We start from the raw sequence: 21,164 nt of genomic DNA, 5'->3' as shown, positions 1-21,164 counted from the left end.
CCCCCTCCCTGCGCACAAGTGGGTGGTTTTCTAGCGAATGAGTTATCGAACGAGCGCGATAGTGTGTCGTAGCATTCCGCCCCGTCCGCCTTCTTCCGGCTAATCTATCTTGCTGTGATGTTGCATGATGGATCGGAATGTAAGCGACGAAACAACACAAAAAACTAATGCTCCGTCCGTAGTTTCTTCTGTGATTGGAATCCTTTTTTTTGTTGTTGCCCGCACAACGCTCGATCGTTTCGACCTTAACACCCTCCCTCTTCCCTTTGGCCCTCTCGGCGGGATGATAACACACGCACAGCCCCCGCCAGACTCGGATGATGATGTCATTTATGTGCGATGGAGCAGGCCTACAACCGCGCGCGCACAGGAAGGAATTTAGTTGCGCGAGTGTGTGCGCGAAAGCAACTTCCGGTTCGCGTGCCACTTGCAAGTTTGCCACTTGCAAAACAAAAAAATGCATGCCTGTTGGGGTGTAGATGTTGGTACTGCTATACCCTACACCCTGCTTGCCTTATCATAATTGACGTGTCCCAAAGGTGTATTATTAGATCGATGAGTGTCTGAGCAGGCCAAATTCCGAACGTTCCGTAATTGATGGGTGCTTGTTTTGTGTCTTTTAGGTGTATTTGTGGTGCTCTTTTCTTACGCGTCCCCACATTTAACTCATCTTGTCAACATACCTAAAAAGAAAAAAGAAGAAGAAGAAAAAAAAACGAAACAAACCATTAGTCAAACGTTGTTTGCTGTACGGTGAGAAAATGCTGCTCGTGGTGGCGGCTGCTGTAGCAGCTGCAGGCGAGTAATTTAGCTTTTATGTTGGCTAATGAAGTTAGCTCCTTTTGAAATCACAAATACACACAGAGGCAGTTGAGCAGAGAAGATGGTAATCGAATTTGTTACGGGTTGTCCCCATCACAGGGAGCTCTCCAAAGCGAGACTATTTGAATGGCGTTAATGGATGCTTCAAATAGGTAACATACTTCCACACCACGGTTAATGCGGTGGAGAGTCTGCCTTTACACCATCATTCCCACACATCTTCGGGGCTGTTTTCCGCTGCTTACTACGGCGTACCACGCACATCCTCCCACTGCATGGGTTGGGAAAGAATTCACATTGAACAACGCATCGGTGCAGCCGCCCAGACTGTACGCGCGCGCGCGCACATTTATCTTTGCTCATATTTCTTAAATCCTTTCTGCCCTTCCCGGCTCATCGCCATGGAAAGGCATAATAATTTTCCCTTTGTATTTGCTCGATTATTTAGCACCAGCGAGTGGCTGCTGCTGCTTATAATCTGCAGAAGCCGGCCGCGGGCCTACGCAACCGTTCCAAAGGGCTGCTCACTCATCCTGCTGCATCTTTGCGACCGAGTGGGAGATTGGGTGGGGAACTGCATTTTTAAGCTACTCCCCACGCACTCGCTTCGTTAGTCTGATGCATTCGACCGTTAAGCACCCACACACACACACACGCACGCACACACAAAACCCCGTTAAGCCTGGCAGAGCACAATTCCAGTGGGAGTTGGCGTGCACGTGCGGCGCATCGAATTGGGTCCCTCTTTCGCCGTTAATTCGCTTCCTCTGCAAAAACATGAGCCGGAAATGCAACTCATGTCCATAAACGGATCAAGCACAGCACAGGGAGAGATGAGAGAGAGAGATTGCCCCATCGTGAATCGATCACGATTAAATGCAAAGGGGGAAGGAGGCAAATCCGTCCAGATCCATCAAAGCCCCACGCGTGTACAGAGCCCCCAAGAGCTGACATTTTCTCGTCCTATCATCGCAAGCGTGTGTACAAGGGGTGGAATATTGCACACCTTTACGTTTTCTATCGCTTTAATGCGCTTACGCCCGGTTGGGCAAAGGGCTCGGAGGAGCAATAATAATCCACCACTTTTGCGCTCAGGAAGGAAAAGAAGAGCACGATCAGCATAAAATGCACGATGAGAAAATGATGATCAGGAGGAAAAGATAAACGATTTGATGCTTCCCCTCAGGGCATATAGCTATCGTGCAAGAAGATGAGAGGTGTGGGCAGCAGTGTGAGCGCTATGAATAATTATGTGCGTAGCTGCATCGCGTGCGGGTGGGTGGATGTGGGCTTGCTGCACCACGTCAGCAGTGGGCAGGAAAATAGAAAGCATAATAATTTTCGATCTGAGCCATCAGCAACAACTGTTGGAAGGCTTTTGCGACGAAGGCTTGGCTGGGAGGTAGATGTTTAAATATTAGGGTGAAGAGATTTTGAAGAGCAATGGATGAGTTTAGGATGCAAACATTCTATGAACTGATGAGATCAAAATTCTTGAGAAATAATGTATTTTTGGGGTTTTTTTTATATAGAACGATAAGAAAATAAATATAAATAATACTCCCAAATCCACCATTAAGATGGTTTCTCAATCGGTATATGCTGCTTATTTTTTCAAATCGAACTAGCCCAGAACTAGTCCGGAAGAACGCGTTTCCCCCCGTCCCCTCTTCTCGCTTCTTGTTTCCCTCTCTCTTACACACCACCACGACGAGATTGGGAAAACTCGTGCCGAGCGACACACAAGCAACGAAACGGAAGACGCAGTTAATCATTGCGGGGACGCCCAACGGCGTGCCAGAAGAGTGTCGGGAGGGGGGAGTGGAGAGACATGTTTCCACTGGCAGGCACCCTTCCCCCCAGGGGAAAAAAGCAATAGTGGCACACAAAATTCGAAACATTTCGTAACACATCGTAAAACAAACCTAGCATCGTTTTTCTCTTCCACGTGACGCGGCTGGCTGGCTGGCTGGCTTCCCTCCGCTCTGTTTGTGTGTGAGATTTCCACCCCGTTCCTGCCTCAGCATCCCAGCACAATCGAGGCAGCAAGATCGTGAACAGGAGCACACAAAAACCATAAACAATTTTTCACTTCGCAGCCAAACATGCGTATGCAGAGCAGTTCCCGTGGGAGGAGGAGGAGGGTTTGGTTTAATTTTTTGGTCGACGACGATCGTTGCTTACGTTTTTAGCTTTTCTCTAGGGGTTTAAGGGCAGTGGAAATGTTTCACATTATTTACATCGTAAACGAAAACATATCGTATTATGTTGAGGATGAAAAGCGATCGAACAGGAAAGCTGTGACGAGAATGGATGATGTGATTTTCATAACAAGCTGTTTTCAAAAGATGTTGCAAAATTGTCAACAATTATCAAAAACGGAATGATTCAAATGGGATACAAAAACACAACAGCATCAGTTGATGTCACAATTGCGTCACTTGTTATCAGAACCCTTGTCAGAAAGGCATAGAATTCCAGTTGCAAGTAGTCAAGTCAAGTAGCAAGATTGTGATACCAACCAAACATGTTGCGAAATGCAATAGGCAATAGCTCTTGTAATGCTGAATCGAAGTATCATTCAATACCAGAGAAATTTAGAGCTAAATTTTAGTGAAGATTTAAATAAGCATTGGGGCTCTTTCCGTTTTAAGTTCGTATGCTGAAATTTCAACCTGTCAGTTGTTTGCATTGTATAGCAGTTTTCGAGCAGCTATCAAAGTGGGTATAATATACAAGTGGGCTTCTCCCAAGGTGTATGAATTGCAAAGGTTGATTTTTATCGCTTCTGTTTGTGAATGAAGATTTTAAGAGTGTTTTGTGTATTCGTCAAGCCTCTAGAAAGCTCGTCTGAGCAAAAGTTTTCACCCGTCCTGTCAAAAAGTGATGTTCGAACTTGGTTATAAAAACATGATATGAGACCACTTGGACTACACTTTGATTCTAGATTCCATCACCTGATCTCTCTAATGCACCTTGGGATAAATGTAAATATAACCTTGTTTTGCCATTTTTTGGAGCAGGTACTCGAATTTAATTCTAGCTTTGAGGCTAGAATAATCTAGACTGAAAATTGCAGGCTAGTTTTGTGTGTAGTTTTGGATGGAGTGTTTACATGATTTCAGCCTCCAACTGTCAAACTCCATACAAAAAGCTGACTAGAATCGTGAAGGGTCCCATTAACAGAATATTGAATTAGGAAGCTATTTTTTGTGCACACTTTTGGCACTCGCCAAGCCAACAAATCATAATTTCAATCGCAAGCTTAGTGCTTCATAAATTGCCAAACAAAAACAAGGGATCCCAGCAAATAATATTCCCCACACTACAGGGGGTCGTCGATCACACTCACAGTCGCTTCTCTAGTTGTGTCTATGGGGACGTATTAGTTTCTGTGTGTGTTTTTTTTGGCGACCCGTTTTTTTGTTTGTTTTGTTTCGTCCTTTTTTTTCGGCTGCTCTAAACACTAACGAGCCAACCCGTAAACTTTGCTCCCGTCGATTAGCGCATTACTTCGGCGCGATGCTCCTTCCCATTCTTCCGAGTAGGTAAATCACTTCTACCGATTAAGTGCTTTATGAATTTTTGGGCTGCCTGAAAAAAAAATCCGCGATAAGAGCAAGACGTGCAAGGTACAACCGAAATAGAGAGAGTGAGCGGAAAAAAAATCATCAACAACAACGAGACACCAACATGCATCGAGGGTGCTAAGGCTGGTGCGCTTAGAATGCTCCCCCTCTGCCTGCGTGTGCGTGTGTGTGTAGCAAGAGATACAGGAAGCAAAAAAGGAGGTGATTGAGATAACGCAACGAGCGAAAATGCGCGACCGTCCGCGTTCGACGGGGTTCGTCGCTGATCACGAGTTCCGTGAGCAAGCGCGTGACGACGGAGACGAAAAAGGGTGCGGTCGGGGGGAAGTAACGAGATCAACCTCAAAAGCAGTACCGACCCAAAACCTCACATTTGGGCAGGGTATTGGGACGGGAAGCAGCGTGAAGTGATCGATGCGCTTGCCCTAATCAGCAAACTGTCTGTCACACATTTGCGCAAATTAGCTGATGAAGCGAGTCTGTGCGCGGCGCAAACGGTTTTCTCGCGCATTTGTCGCTTTCGGCGTCTCTGTGCACGCACAGGCAGAGTTCTTGCGAGGGGTTTTTTTGTACAATTTGTGATTTTTGATTCCGTCTCCGGTTTGATGTTGTGCCAAAACAAAAGGGAGAGAGCCACGAAGCACGATAGACAAATTGCAGGACTTCTACTAGAGCTGCTACGTTTGATGAGGTTGGTTTGGTAAATAGGATGGAACAAACAAACTTCCACTTCAAATTTCGCTTCAATTACGCAGTTAAAAAGATACAAACTATTGCAATTCAACGGCACCGTAACCTAACTACAATGTAAAGCGGACACAAGCAAGAAACCAGGGCGTCGTTTCCTCGTCTAAAGCCAACGATCAGTTAAAGAGAGATGCTAAATTCAACCGATCGGACAAACCGCGCTGCTGTGCTGCCCAGGGAAATGCTACATTAATGCCAATAACCTGCCTCCATAAAATAATAAACTATTCGCGAACAGGCGGGCGCGAACACGAGCAAGACCCAGCAAAAAAGGGTAAATAAACCATGTGGTCAGCGGGCGCGTGTTGTACGCTTACACCGTGTGCCGCGTGCTAACGTTATGCCAACTGTATCGGGCAGTTTGTTAACGTGGTACACCATGTAAAACTGCACTGTAAAAAGCAATAATCGTCCGCGAAACAAAAGTTATGATGATTGCAGAAAATTACTCATTTATTGCATCGATAAATTCATGCATCGTTCAGGTACGGTGTTGCTGTCCCTCCTACGGCAGCCTGCCTTTTAAGGGGACTGTTTTTGTATTTCAATTGTATCCCTTGCTAATCTCCACCATTTCTACCAGATGGTGTGTTGAAAAAAAAGCGATGTCTTTCACAGTGCCAGAACACCAAATGAGGAATCAATTCGGCGGCGGCCACTCACCCATTTTGTCGCGCAAATTCGTTGACACGCGTGAAGCGAAAGAAAGAAAAGGCACACATTTTTCGGGGCGACCCATAAGCCACACCGAGGACAGTGCCATATGGTCCACTAAGTATGCTGTTTTGTGCACACGCTCCGAGCCAGCCGTTGCGGTAGAAATTTGGCCGCTGTAAATGGAGCTTAAAAAGGGAGCTTAAAAAACTGGGTGCCTTCGAAAGTAAAGCAAAACCGATTGGTGTTGGACTTGGGTCCCGGTTTAATCCATTTCGACCGTGACACCACCACGTCCTCGTGCCGTTGAGAAAGCATTTCACTTTGCCGTTCCAAATTATCGTGTACATGTAAATGTTTTCTTTATTTTTACAACCTCCTTCTCAATTGTATGGCTCACTACGGCAACCTGAGGCGTATTTTGCGTCAATGTTTTCCGATAATGCAAAAATATTTAATCCTTCGAAGGGTAAAAAAAGACAGCGACACAAAAAGAACCGAAAAATCCCCAACGTCAATCCCACCCACTCGCAGGAAGCGGAACAGATCAACACTGACAATCCGCAATCAGCGATTTGCTCGGGGTTTGATGATATTTGTTTATACTTTTCGCGCTTGTACGCACGTTTGCTGCTGCACCGGATGGCAATGTTATGAATGTTGGTTTTTTGCCAATTTTTGGATCCTTTCTTTTTTCTACTGCTCCAAACTCGATCGATATGGTTGATCGGTATTTTACGTCCGGGTTTCTTTTGCAAGAGTTTCAAATCATTCAAAGCAAAGACACCACATCGTTCATCTTTTTTGGGGGTTTTGCCGTTGTACAAAATAGACACAGGCTCTGGTATTATTGTTTCCGTGTGAATAATATTTACACCGTTTGGGGGTAGGAGCGCTGTGTTTATCTTCGGGCCTAACATCTTCCTTTTCTAACTATTATGTGGAAGAAGCAGAAAAAAACTGAAGGGAAGACATATTCCACCACCAAAACCTGAACAAGAGCTGAGTGTGTGCTCCGACCAATGAAATGAAAAACCATGTACAAAGATTGAAGCAAAAAAATATATGAAAACAGTAAGACACACATTTTCTTCACCTCCCCCTCCCGCGTCAGAATCACATTTCAAACCGATAAACGAGAACGAAAATGTAAAAAAAAGAACAACAAAACCCCTGACAAGCGTTTGGAGCGTTAACAGGGCCATTTTTTTTAAATGTTTTTCCTGTAAGGTTTCCTGCAACAACCACACAGGCAGCACAGTTCGATAACCGCGTCATAAAATGCCGCCGCTGCTGCTGCTCTAGGTGTGTTTTTGTTTTTGGCAGTTGGAAACCGCGACGGTGGTAAAAGTAGCTGCGTGGAAAATAACAAACCACGCGCCAAACCAAACAAGCTGTTAAAAAGCTGGAGCATAAAGAACAGCAAACACGCAGTTTGCAGGAATTTCTGTGTTCCTCAAGTGGTGAATAACCGCCACGGTACAATATCGCCACAAATCATCCCCACTGTAGAAAGAACAGCAGATAATTGTTCTAATGGTAGTTATTGGCAGCTAAAACATATTGAACAAATGACCCCTCTCCCCTGCAACAGGTGGCTGAGCCTTTATTAAAGGCAACATGTGTTTTGAATCATCCCAAAGCGAGCTATAATCCAGCGAATCGATTGTCGTTGCTCCCAGGCAAGGCAGAAAAATGCGTTTAATCGTACCAATCAGTTCTAACATTCAGACCAGAACGCATGTTAGATTGGCCCGTTAATTGAGCTTAATTAGTCACCGTACCCCGCACAACAAACATCGCTTTCACCACCACCATCACTAGAGTACAGGCCTGGCAATGGCAGGTTGCACCTTACACCACACCTTCTCTTCCAAAAGGGGCCACAACTCACACGGCGGTTTTAAATCCGGTTTCCCCCGCTATCTCCGCGCGCGGTGGATGATTAATAGTTCTGAGACGAGCAACTTTACACCTTTTCCACAGTGAGCGAAAATAAAAAGGGCAACCCAACCGTCAGAGTCAGTGTGCCAGTGGTTTAGCCGAACAATGTTATCGGATCTGCCAGGATTTGAATTACACATCATTTTCCCTCGTTTTCATCCGAGCGCACATTTGACGACAATTTAACTTTTACGAATACGCTTCTTTGCTTGGGTGCGTCGTCGTTTACGAAATCTGAGCTGGGTTTGCCGATGTTCGGACAGTCCGCAGTCAGTTCCTTGGCACAACGTAGCAAAATCTAGACCAAACAGGACCAATTCTTGTTGTTTTTTTTTTGTTCTTTGTATCCCGTTAAGCCGAATAAATAACTATTACAGATGATGGTTTGCCTTTTTCCAAAAAAAAAAAAAATGTAGTTTCTAAGATCCCTTCTCGAATGACTTACAATGGACGACAACGGGCCTAGGCTGCACACACGAGCAGCAAGTTTTGTAAGGCAAAGCGATTAGTTCTCCTTAAGAAACTTTGTACGGTCGTTTTATTTATTGTGTGTGTGCTAACAACCAAAGGAAAAAAGGGCAAAACTGAAAAGAAATCTCGTACGAGAAATTTAACACCCATAACATCATCCACTCGTCCGTCCACTCTCTCTCTCTCTCTCTCTCCGACCCTGTACAAAATATAGGGAAGCAAGGCACAAAACAAGGACGAACGAAGAAAACAAAAAGGATCGCCTGCGCACCGTGTCCTGCAGTGAAAAGGAAATGTCGAAGGAGGGGCAACCGTTTTCTTCTAATTTATTAGGAAACGCATCCTTAAAATTGGACAAGATCGTAGCCGATCGCACGGGCGGCACGTTGACTGCGCGCGGGAACAACGAAAGAGAGGCTATAGAGGGAAGAAAAAATCGTACCAGAAATACATTTTAGAAGCATTTTGAACCGCTCGGTGGTTTCTAAGGTACAAGGTTACAGAGAAATATGATTTCGCGCTGCATTGATCGTTGCTACGCTGCTGCAGCGCATGGCTGCATCACACATGGTTGTGCACAGTCCTGGAAAACCTATGCAAGAAAGCAAAACAAACGAAACAAACCAAGTCAAAATTTGGAGAGAAGAATATTATGTTGAAATAATTCTTTTACTCTTCAATTATTGCTGAGGGGCTTTAACGCCGCGCTACAAGGAGGCATCCACACACAACAACAAAAATGCACAACAGCAACCGAATTTGGGAAGCATCTCTTTTCCAGAAATTAAACACTGCAAAAACACACAAAAAAAAAATCGAGAAACGCTGGCGACAAACAGAGCAGATTCGAAAAATAAATTCCACTTCTCGCATTTGCTGCTGCTGCAAATACCGGGGCGTCGGAAGGTTTTATTTTATTTTTCCCTTCAACCCTCGCATTCATCTGTTTCGCACCATTTTCTGCCAAAGAGGCGAGGGCCGTTTTTGGTTCGACCATTCGTCTCGGTCTTCCCTTCCCCCGTTTTACGTTTGCAGATGCTTGCAGGGCAGGGCTTTGGTCTTTGCAGCGTCGTTCCAAAAGGAGAGAAAGAGCTCCGGCAAACGTTTTGGGTTCATTTTGCTACCATCCCGCAGGGCTCTCTCCCTGGCTCGGTGCGATCGTTTCTGTGTTGCTTCGCACCCACGAGTGAGGGTTCGGGGTCGAGCAGGGAGCAGCAGGGAGGAAGAAGTAGGCAAGATCACCCGCCCTCCTGTGCGCTTTTCGTTCGCTTGCTTTGCGCTCTTCTCAGCTTTTCATCGGGCACACGATGAGCATAACACATACTGGTTAGAGTGCAGCAGCAAAGCGAAAGATCACTTTTTCTTTTTGGGCCATTTTCAAGGCCGAAGAAGCGGTGGCACGGAACCTTCGACAGGGACCGGAGGAGTCGACCGGGCAGCAGCCGATTGAAGGGCGAACAAAACAGGGAGAGTTTTTCGCTCCTTTTTTTGTTGTTACACAGGGTTTTGTGTGTCTGCAAAAACTGTTCCTTGAAGAGGATATCTGGTTTGACACTGGAAAATTCAGAGGTGCAAAATTAAATTATGCAGATGCGTTGATGCGCCTGCCGAACACATCGCGTATTCGTAAAAGAAAAATAGAGCAAAGCATAAAATAATGCACGGAGGGAGCTTAAAAATGGAGCATTTTCTCTTGTCCTTGTACAGCACACACACACAGACAGTTTCGTTTTCAACATTCCGAACAAAAACCGGACCACTTCCTGGGCGGGGGAAAAATGCTCCTCTGAAAAAGGCATTTCTCATACTTTCTTCGTACGCGATGACATATTTTTTTCGATCGGTGTTAATTTACTGACCGATCGTAAAAAAAACATCTCTTAAGAAAATGGTTTTCCTTTCGGTGCACAGCTCCAAACACTACCACTATCTTGGAGCTCCAGAAAGAGTAGGAAGGATGGAGATGGCGGGGGAAGAAGGAAGAGAATGTTTAATTAATTCGTCTTCACTTTTCCACATTGAAACTATCTCCTTTTTGTGTGTGTGTGTTGGGCTCGCTTCTTCCAATTTACCCAAAAACCAAGTCGTTCCAAGTGCTTTACCATATCCACCATCCTGCTTTTCGTCCAACAACGCAACGCAAGGGCTCCATCCGGCACTATTCAACCAAGCCGGAATAAATAATCACTTTCCTTATCTTTTTACTGAAACGTAAAAAAAGTCCCCGGCGTAGGACGACGAACCCCCGATAAAGTCACAACCAAAACGGGTGGTGGAGAAAAACCAGTTGCGACCGATTTTGGTCGACGGAGAGGAAAAGCGCGATCTTCTTCTGCCTAATTAAAAACATTCTCACGTGCACACGATCATGGCGACAGTTTTCAACCTTTCTTCGCCTGTTCGTTTCAAATATTCATGAAATGGGACGTGTGTCGCTCGATCTCGTGACGGAAGTCCCGACACAAAACACGATAAAGAACAGTGCCAAGATACTTTGGGCAGGAAGAATGAAAAGGAGCCGAAAATTAGGGAAACCTTAGAAACGTGGAGTTCCGAGGGAAGAAGCTAGAGAAGAAGCTTTGAGATGTGATCAAAACGATTAGAATGAAAGATATGATTTACAAAGTCAAGAACTCAAGAATTTCCTTAATAATAATAGCCAAACGCCCAATGATTGCCAAATCATTATCCTCACCTCTAAACGGTTTTCGTTTGAAAAGTGAATTATTGTGAGCCTCAAACACGGGCCTTCTTGAAATTATGTGATTTTTAGGGGAAGTTCAAACGATTTTCACTTCACTTGGGTCAAGTCCCGGATAATTCCCTTTTCGTTTAAAGCCAAGAAAAGGTTGGACAGGTAAGGAAAGGAAACCGCAGTGCTCTCCACTAGTCCTTGCCCTGGCGAGGAAGTGAACTCGATCGTCGAAGCATCTTGCAAAGCGCAAAGAAAATGTGCAAACAAGAGCACGAGCGAGAGAGAGAGAGAGAGAGAGCATATCCGCAGCAAGCAATATGTATTATGCGAAAGCATAAAAACAGTTGGGAATAAACTAACCGATGCAGCGCAGCATCGAGCATCGAGGGCAGAACTCGGGCGCCTCTAATCATAACATCGCGCGCGCACATCGCAGTCGCCGCCGTCGTCTACTGTAAAATATGATTCTTTCCATTCAATGCACTCCGGGGGAGGATGGAGTGGAGTTGGGGTGATCCAAGAATGGACGGCTTCGAGTTATGCTCACGATGCACACCTTCCAAACACACGCACACACGCCCGCGCTCGACTCCAGTTCCGCGGGACAATTCGCTCGTGCCGCTCGTCGAAGGCACGACGAGAATCCACAGAATCCGCCACAGACGATCCTGGCGTACGATAACTGCGCTGTGCTTTGCTGACTGCTGAGGGGGGTGAAGCAGCGTGCGCGCACACACACACATAATACGCGATCTTGGCCGTTACTTCTGAATAAAAGCGAACGAAACGAATTAAAAAAAAAATGGCAACGGATTGTGCGGCGGCGCCGTTGCAAATGCAATTCACCCCCATTTTTTTGTTCGATGCACAGTTCTGTGCCGCCGATGTGTGAGCCCAAGGGATGTCCCTCCCGCATCACCCCACCTCCCCCTGCATGATAAAAACTGAATGAGAATGGAAATGGCCACCGGAGGACGACAACAAACGACTTCACAGCGCCGCAGCTTTTCGGGGGGTTCGAGTTGTGACAGAAAGTACAATGCAATGGTGTTTGTGTGTGTGTGTGTTTTGGGAAGAAAAATGGAATTCAATCGTCGCGAGAATCACATGTTTTATGCTGCCCGAGCCCCTTTGCTTGGGGGAGGGGGGAAATATACAATTTCTGTGTTCTAATTTATTATTTACCATTTGCCTTCTTTTTCCTCGATTTCGGCGCCATGTCTGTTGTGTTGTGAAGCGCCGCTGCTGTTTTCTCTGTTGGCAGTTGATTCGTGGCCGCTTTCTTTTTTTCTATCAGAACCGTTTTCCCGATACAATACAATCACCAATAACAACGTGTTTGATATTTTCGTTCTTCTTCAACTCCTTTGGCTATTTTCGCACACAACCAACACTATTATTTACATTCGCGGCAGTACCAACCATGCTGCGTACACATACGGAATCACACTGCTACGCTCTTCCTCCCTAAATCGATCGAAGGAGCTTTCTTTGTGACGATTTCGCACCAACAAAAACACATTGACCTTGTGGCGGCGTTGCTTGTGTAATAATCTCGGTTGTGTGGTAAAGTAATATGCACTGAAATTATTTCCGTGTGACGCAGATTTTTTATGACTTTTTAATACACTCTGTGAATGGCACACTTGAAAGAAGCTCGACACAACACAGGCGGGAGAGATTGTAAATTTGCTGCTATTCTTCAAACACTACTACTACACACGCAGCGATAGTGAGACACTTTCAAACACTGTATCTTAAGCCTCCCTCCCCGTTTTTTGATGTGAACCTCCCCTCTGTTGTTTTTGCTGCCGATTATCACCACCTTTTCTGCTATTTGCAGCAAACAACAGAAATTGACTTCCTGAGACTCGGGAAATAATGCGCAAATGCAGCAGCAGCGGCAGTGTTTGTGGATGGCAATCGATTGTGCCCTGTTTGTTGTTGTGCTGTTGTTGTGTTTGATGTCGATTTGGTGACGTGAAATGCACTTCCTCCTCCTTCTCCGCCTCCGTTGGGGTGCTATCGTTTCCCCCTCTTTCCTATGTGTGTGTAAACAAACTCGCGCGCTGTCAAACGCGCCCGCACACAGCTGTCAGAATTCGCATCAGCACAGCGCTTGTGCTTTCTAATCACACAGCAGCAGCAACAGTGACGGCGACGTGTCGAAGGATCATTTCTAATCGTGACATTTCTAGACGCACACACACACACAGACGCGGACGGTGTGCTCCAAAACGCGGTGGAAATCAATTCAGCAAATGGCGATGATTGTGCGATTGTTAAACTTCTGGTGTACTGACGCTGGCGGCTGTTGGCCCCGACTGTTGTTGTTCTTTTGCAGCTGCTTTTGCGTGACGTAATTTGCTACGGGGCAGAGCGCGTTTTAGACAGCTCCGTCTTCCGGATCAAACTGTCGTCGTATTCTGCCGCGCTGTGCTTCCGCCATTCGACTGGACCAGACACAACAAATAGAGTGTGCGCCACATACGCACACGCAATAGTCGTACAAATATCCACTTTTCTATGCGCTCTTTAATGAATTCCGCACACTGCACTGTCTTTGGCTTGCTGTCAACACACAAAAATGGCTCTCTAATCAATGGCAGCGGCCAGCAGCAGTTGTGTTAGAACGCAAAATCGATAAAAAAAAGTACAGCGACCGACCGTACACACCACGTCCACTCGCTCGCGCGGTTCAAGTCGAACTAACTAACACAGTTACAGCGCAGATCTGTTGTACCCCCGCGGCAGCCCGGTTCAGGCGCGATGGCGTTTGCTTTTGTTTTGCTTTGCTAGAAGAGCGAGCCCTCACAACATCTCGCACGCACACACATACTTATAGAAGTACGTACAGGTTCTCTCTCTCTCTCTCTCTCTCTCTCTCTCGTGTTCTCTATCTCTTTCTGTCTCGTTTCGCAGTGGGAAAATCTCTCACAAACACTTCGCACGCACTAACACACACTGAGATTTAAAATGAGCGTTTATCTCTCGCTTTCTGTGGGCCTGCGAGAGCGGCCGAGAGCATAAAACAGCATAAATGGATTTTAAGTCAGGGGTGGGCAGCTTGTGTTGCAAATGTTTTCGTGTGGGAGTATTGATTGACGAATATTTATTAATTAAAAAATGATCAATTATGAATTTCATTCAGTGTGTTTATAATAAGCTATTTAAATTTAGTTATTTTTTCCAATAACTTTAAACGACTTTTTAGTTGCAGTCAAAACAAAACTGAAATTAAAAAAAAAAAAACAAGTTTTCCAATAAGAGAACACAAACAAGCATCGATTACTCAGCTCAAACGGCTCAATGATCGTGCAAGTAAGTGACCCCGATTTGCCCATCCCTGCGATAAAATAATAAACGTTTCGATTCTCTCGAGATTGCACCGCGAAGACGATAAAACATAAACATTCATCTCGCGTCCCGCTCGCTATGATGCTTCAGAGTATGTGTTTCCTACCCTCCACCACATCTCTCTTTCTATCTTTAGCGAACTCGATATCCCTTTTTTTCCATACGATCAGCCCTTGCCGCGGGGAGGGGGTACGAGAAAAGAAGAGACCCCGCGCTGCGATCGTAAAAGGCAAACGATACGTTCTTGGAATGGAGGAGAATCCACCGGAAAACCCGCCGCGGCCCAAACGAGAGCGAGGTTTTGACAATTCAGCACCCCCTTCGTCTCCACAAGCCTCCTTTTCCTCCTTCTCAAAAAGAAACCATTCTGTCCCAAAACAGTTGTGACCCGATCCAGACAGAATTTAAATTTTCAAACCATCGTCTCGCGTTTCAGCTCCCTTCCTCCCATCATACCACCATCTTCCTCCTCCTCCTCTTCCAGTGTTTGTGGTGTCAAACATTGAGCTTTTTTTTCGGAGTTCTCTTGGATTCCCCCTTGTTCCTGTTCCCTTTCCACCCGTTGCTTCCATCCCCACCCGTTCCCTCTGCCCACTCTGCTGGAAGATAAATAATGTTGGGTTACTCCGTGCGCGGGTTTAAGGTGAGAAAAGCGGGAATAACGATCGTAAGGGGCCCACTCCTGGCAGCACAGCATAAACGTGAAATATTTAACCGATCTATCAAAATCAATTGTTTGCTTCGAGAGGTGCTCGTTGGTGCATAGTGCGGGGAGCTTTTTTGAGCATTGTAGAACCACAATTGTATAGAAAATTAAATAAACGGGAAAAGCAATTCCTAAACCAATCAGGCGCGATCATGCCCGAAGGCAGTGGAGATTCATGATTACAGAAATAAATTAGAAATTGTTTAGTAAGCAAACTGCAGTAATGCATTTGACTTTGAAATTATGGTTGCATTAACCCGTTTCCTTATCGAAGTTTACAGCATACACCGTGTGTGTCTGTGTGTTTGCTAGCGTTGTCTTAATTGTCAATTGAAAGATAACCTTCCACTATTGTTCATTTCTTCTTATCGCATCGAATTGTAGTAATCACACGCCTAATAAGCCCATCACATACATGTTACATGAAGCCTGATCGTGATGGGCTGATCGTCCCTTCCTTTCTAGTAACGGACCATTGAGTGTGATTTTTAGGTCCTCCTAGCCAAAAAAAAAACAACAAAAAGTGCTAGAAGTTGCTTTCTCTAGCGATTAGGACACTTCCGTACTGCGTGTTGTCTGCTTCTTTAAAAATAGCCACACTGCCCCTAAATGTTTCGTCCACCCACCACACCCTCACCCTAGCGTTTGACCAAAACAACGATTATTTTGTGAGCAGAGAGAGAGAGAGAGAGAGAGAGCTGAAAAAAGGGAAAAACGGGCAACACATTCCACAAACCGGACGCCAAAGGTATGAGAAAACGCAAATAAACGCGACCCCGAAATGGGGGTGGGGCAGGTTGAAGTAAGGGAAGGATGTATGGGGACAGACGACACAATATTGTTATGTATTTCGCAAAAATAGATTACAGACAGACGACATAGATTACGCTGGTTCGGATCGACGTTAATGATTCGTCTTGCGACACAACAACGCGACGACGCTCGCGGACGGTTGTGCGGTAGACGGACGGTCAGCCAAGCCGTTCGTGTGTGTTTGCGTGTGTTTGGGCCTTTAGTCAGCTTCAGGGCACACCAGACCGAGTGTCGTATGCTTAAAAATAGTTCCGCTTTTTCCCCCCTTCTCGTGACTCCCTGTCTCATCCGCCCAGCGGCACTAGAACGACACCGATGCGACATCTCAGACGGAAACCTCATTTCCCTGCCCGGTTGCCTCCTAGCTCCCGGGCCAGACTGCCACACCGACCACCAGGCAGTTTAAATATCCCCCGGCCGGATGAATCCAAGGATTTTGCCATGTCGAAACTGCGCCAACACAGCACAGAGAGAGGGAGCTCTCTACGCGTTTCTGTTTTTGTTTTGATTTAAGATCTGTTCTCATCCCTGCCCCCTTTCGACTCGTGCACACAAACGCAAAAAGGGAAATTCTACGTCTGGGAGCACTCCCTGCTTTCTAGCCATGGTCCCCGGAAGCCCTCCCCCCCCCCAACACCAGTCTGGGATCGTTTTTCGCTGATATATTTGTCTGCCGGATTTGCGCCGGGGCAACACAAAATGGGCCCCTCCCCGAAACATCTGAATCTCTGGGACGACAGTTTCGTAAGGGAAAAAGAGGAAGCGGAGGTTGGAAAAGCAATTGGATTGCGAAGAGACCGCCGCGTCAGCCAGTGCAATTCATTAAACATTCGGTCTTAATCTTTTCTCGCACTTTCTTCCCAGCGCAACGGACGTCTGCCGGTATCCGCCGACAGGGCGCTGCAAAAGTCAAACATTGCGAAAACAGGAACGGGAGAAATTCCACACCACGCTCGTACGCACCCCCAAAACAGGACGACAACGGCGAGGACGTTGGTATGCCAGCGCTTTGTTATGCTGGCAGAGAATTCGGCACCATCGGCGACCTGGCGAAAGGAATTTGATTGCTTTACTCCGCCGCGAGAATTCGCACGACGAATCTTTCTCGGGCCAGGCCCCCCCAGGCTATACAATTGTCAACCTAGACAAAACAATCGGAGATGATTGGCTTACGAGAGAAAGAGTGAAGGATAAAAAAGTAACATAAAACAACGATAACGGAATAAAAAATACAAATTTGCTACATCTTTTAAAAATACTTCAATATTTCGTCAGACAAGAACAGGTGCACTTCGGGATAAAAATTGATTACCCCCACAAAAGCAAGCAGGTGTCTGTCTTCGTGCGAAATGTCCTTACTACCCTTGTACCGATTCCATATCGTACATACACGAGCACATGCAGATCAAATGAACATTTCGCTTTCAAACCTCTGCACAAGCAGCGGGGACATTCACACTTTACACCCGGGATTTCGAAGAATCCCGCCAGGCTCCCTAGGGGCCTTCCGTGGGTCATAAGAACACTGGCAGTGGGAAGCTTGGAAGAGGTACCTTCACCCAGCCGAACACTACCTGTTGCTGTCGTCCTTACCCTAAACCTGCGCTGTAGAAAAACTGTCAGATTCTAAGCGGACAGCCGAAGAACACATCGAAAAAAAAAGCGAAGAAGAGCCTGGAACAAAGCTTACCACGGGGGTAGGATGATCTTGCAGAGGAGGGCGAATGGCCGAACGAAAGCTTGGCTGGGCTGTAATATTTATCTCATTTCAATGCAATGCTTCTGGCCCCATCATCATTTTTTACTTCACCCAGCTATTCTATACAAAATTATTCCAAATGCGAGAGAGCACACACAGAGAGACACACAATGAACCGAGAAACACAAAAAGCACGATCTTACCAGACGATCTTACCATCACTATACACAAAAGATCGCTTCCTTTTCTCGTCAATTGTGCGCGGTTTCGTACGCTCCTTTGCTCGAGAGTCTGTTATTCTTGTTTTCTAACCAGCTTGATTGGTGTGTAGGTTAATGTTTTGCTTCTATTATTTTCGTTAGCACTTCTCCGGATTCTCCCGCGTCCCGATCCCGGCATGGGATGACGTTCGACCCGCGGGGCCTTTTCTTTGCTTCGACTTTTATATATTGCTTTTTTTGTACAGCTTGCAACGTTCGCTTCTCGCACACACTTTATCCGTTTAGTTTGTCCTGTTCCCTATGTCTGTGTGTTGAGTTTTTGTTTCCTTTTCTTTCCCATTTTGGCCGCTTTGGTTTCGATTTTACCTCATCATCGTTGCGTTCATTTCGTTCCCGTCTCTCACTCTCTTTTTATGTGAGTGGACGCGATCTCGTCCAGGTTTTCTCTACGCCACCTTCGCGCCCAGACGCAAAGGTTCTTTTGGTTCTTAGTCGTGCCTTTTCAAGTGTTAAGGAATCAGATTTTATTATTACACTCGTTTCTTTTCATTTTACGAGCAGCAGCAGCAGCAGGGCCGGGGTAAGGGCCTTTCAAACGCGCGTGTGTGTAAGGCACACAGGATCGTTTGTACAGGTTGGGCCGAGAGTAGAAAAGAACGAAGCAAGGTGCAAAAGAACGGACAATTCGAACAGCGGACAGATGATGGGATGATTGGAGGCTAGACGAGCGGGAGGAGTGCATTTTTTAACACGAACTTGTAAACGATCAACTTCAAGCTGTCTGTCAGGATCTAATCATCCCCCGGGCTCGGGGCGAACCTGTACATTACCATAGCCGACAGGCGATTGTGAGCAACAATGTAGCGAGCAGGGAAAGGGAAAAAAGCATAAGAATATTTCACAAAACCTCACAATACAATTGGCACTCTTCCTTGCTGCCGATCCGAGGCCATGGCACCAGAAATTGTGAACAGCATTATCCTGGTCACGGCACCGGCAAGATGTGATTGAAATGCCTGTATTTAAATTTCAAACCCCTGTCAACGTAATTGCGAGTCGTTAAATGCGTAAAATAGAGACCAATCTGTTTTGATAACAAAGTAAAATGTTGCATTAAGTTTATCTTATTTTCAACAAAAAAAGTCGATATCTTACAGTTGGAAAACAGATAATGTTATCTTATTTTTTTCCTCCGCTCGCCCGATGAGAACGATAAATATTGAACGTTCGTTTATTCTATCCAAACTGCTTGGCTTGTGACGTGCAAGAACCGCACGAAGTGAATAAAATTAATGTATCCGCGATCATCGTGAAGCTCCCCGCGAGAAGCATTGCAGGAGAGCAGCAGCAACAATGAGGTCAGAAGCGATCGTAAAGTAGCTCACTTTATATGACAGTAGCAGCACACGCCGTTGTATGCTGCCCGCCAGACACAACATCAAACCATTTCTCCTCTCTTGAAGCACGCGCTCCCCACGCCATTCCCTTTTCATCTTGTGACGCTTTTCAACACCTTCATGAGAAATGGGCGGTGACATTACGCACAGGGCACAAGCCGGCCACAGATTGCAGATTCGGGGGGAGAGATCGCGCGCGCTGTAGATTTGCATAGCGGAATGCATTTTTGAAATTTATATTTATACCCGCTGTAACCTCCCTTCTTACACATCCACACCCTGCCATATCCCACCACAGCACGGAAAAATGCAATGCGAGGTCGAAAATTTGCATTTTAATTAAAATTTCTCCATCACCTTTGGCCGGTGTTAAAAGGTATTTGCTGCGGTGGCCGCAGGTCGCACCCATTCCTATCACAGACACTAATTGCGTCCGGAGCGATTGAAATCTGCAGCGGAGGGCAGTGTACAACAACATGCGGACCGGCAGAATAGGATCGTGTTAAAAATGGTTGTAATGAGGACAGTGAAATGAGTGCAAAAATTTTCCAATCAATTGTACAACGGCACGTTATCTGGCACGAAGCTGTAAGCGAGCTGATGGAGGGTAATATTTGGGAGATTTTATTCGGTTCAATTTCCCCAAAAGTAGACTCTTTATTGTGTAGCACCATAGAGCGATGTAAAAAATATACTTTATTCGGGAAAAATGTGCATGCAGGGGCAAAATGGGTACTGCTGGAACAATATCGAAAAATGTAAGTAATGTGTAAAATTTTGAAATGTATTAAGTCGTCAGTGAAATATGGTTTGTTTTCAATTGAAATGATTTTATGAAGCAAATATTTTGATTTGGAATTATATTTTCATCGTACAGGTCACATTTTGGAGCTAACTACAACTCGCAACGACCTGTTTTGTAGCCAAAAAGCAAAAAGACAAAAACATTGTTCAATCATTTGTCCGTTATAATGGCATGAACTAAGCAACTTGAAGGCTATAATGTGAAGTTTACAGAGGACAACTCCTTCTAGCTGATCCTGTTCATTATACCCCAAAATATTAATTGAGTTATGGCTTCAGGGATTGAGGAAGTATGGTTGCAGGGCATGGTTTTTTACGATCAATATATTTCTCAATTTATAGACATAAATTTGTTGTCATAAAGAGTGCCTGAATAACATTTAATAACATCAAATGCAGTAAATTATCGGTATTAAGTTATTATTATTATGCAATGAGATTCAGAACAAAATCGCTAACTTGCCCTAATTTGTCCCATGTTCCGCTATAACCGTTGTGCGGACCGAACTGCTTTCGCTGGCAGCATTTTATGACAAAATATTCATTGCATTGCATTGCATTGCATTGCATTGCATTGCATTCAAATAAAACTGTCCACGTTTTTACTACCAACTAAATAAGAAATTTAACAGTCCATAAACATGTTTCTAGTACCCAACATCACTACACCATTGTACTGCATTGGCAGAAGTCAGGGGTTCAGGGGGTCAGGGGCAATTAAATTGATGTGTCTTTAAGCCGGCGTGCAAATGAGCAACCGCGTGATTCGCTTTTAATCAACGAGCTGTCGCATTAGCAACACGGCTGGAAATTATATCCCCCATCCATGCGTGTGTGTGTGTGTATGTCTCCATCGTACACGCGACCTTTGCCTTCGCTTTTACCATAAGCTTCCTCGCGCAAAGCCGCAAGAGACACAAACACACACATTAAGCCGGATTTACTTGCGCCCATTTCCTTACCAACCGTATTAGCACTGCTGTCCCCGTGTGTCGCGTGCTGGGGAATATAATTTATTTGTCCCATTCACCAACCAGTGCTGGAAAATTGTGCCAACGCTTTGTGACTTCTCCTCCTCCTCCTCCTCCTCTTCGGCACACCTTTTACAGAGAATGCACGGAGGTTAATCTTTTGGCACCTTCATCATCATCATCGTCGTCGTCGTTATGGAGATGGATTGAAAATGGGAAGAGAACAAAGCAAAAAAACTTCGATATGCATTATCTTAAGTAGTGTGAGGGGAT

At 45.5% G+C, this 21,164-nt stretch overlaps 1 protein-coding gene across 3 annotated transcripts in view; it reads right to left on the bottom strand.

Moving 5' to 3' along the window:
• The window catches only part of LOC120899646 (bone morphogenetic protein receptor type-1B), a 124,145-nt gene that overhangs the window by 19,194 nt on the left and 83,787 nt on the right, over positions 1 to 21,164 (bottom strand). The window contains exon 1 of one of the 3 annotated variants that reach the window (XM_040305723.1): positions 12,109 to 13,644. The exons of the other annotated variants lie outside the window; for them this stretch is intronic. Within the exon in view, the coding sequence (XP_040161657.1) occupies positions 12,109 to 12,142 (34 nt within the window). The 5' untranslated portion in view covers positions 12,143 to 13,644. Of the gene's footprint in view, positions 1 to 12,108; positions 13,645 to 21,164 lie in introns of those variants that run through there. 3 annotated transcript variants of the gene reach the window in all.

Source organism: Anopheles arabiensis, chromosome 3 (genome assembly GCF_016920715.1).
Source record: "Anopheles arabiensis isolate DONGOLA chromosome 3, AaraD3, whole genome shotgun sequence".
NCBI classification, from domain to species: domain Eukaryota; kingdom Metazoa; phylum Arthropoda; class Insecta; order Diptera; family Culicidae; genus Anopheles; species Anopheles arabiensis.
This window is presented reverse-complemented; position numbering and strand designations above follow the sequence as displayed.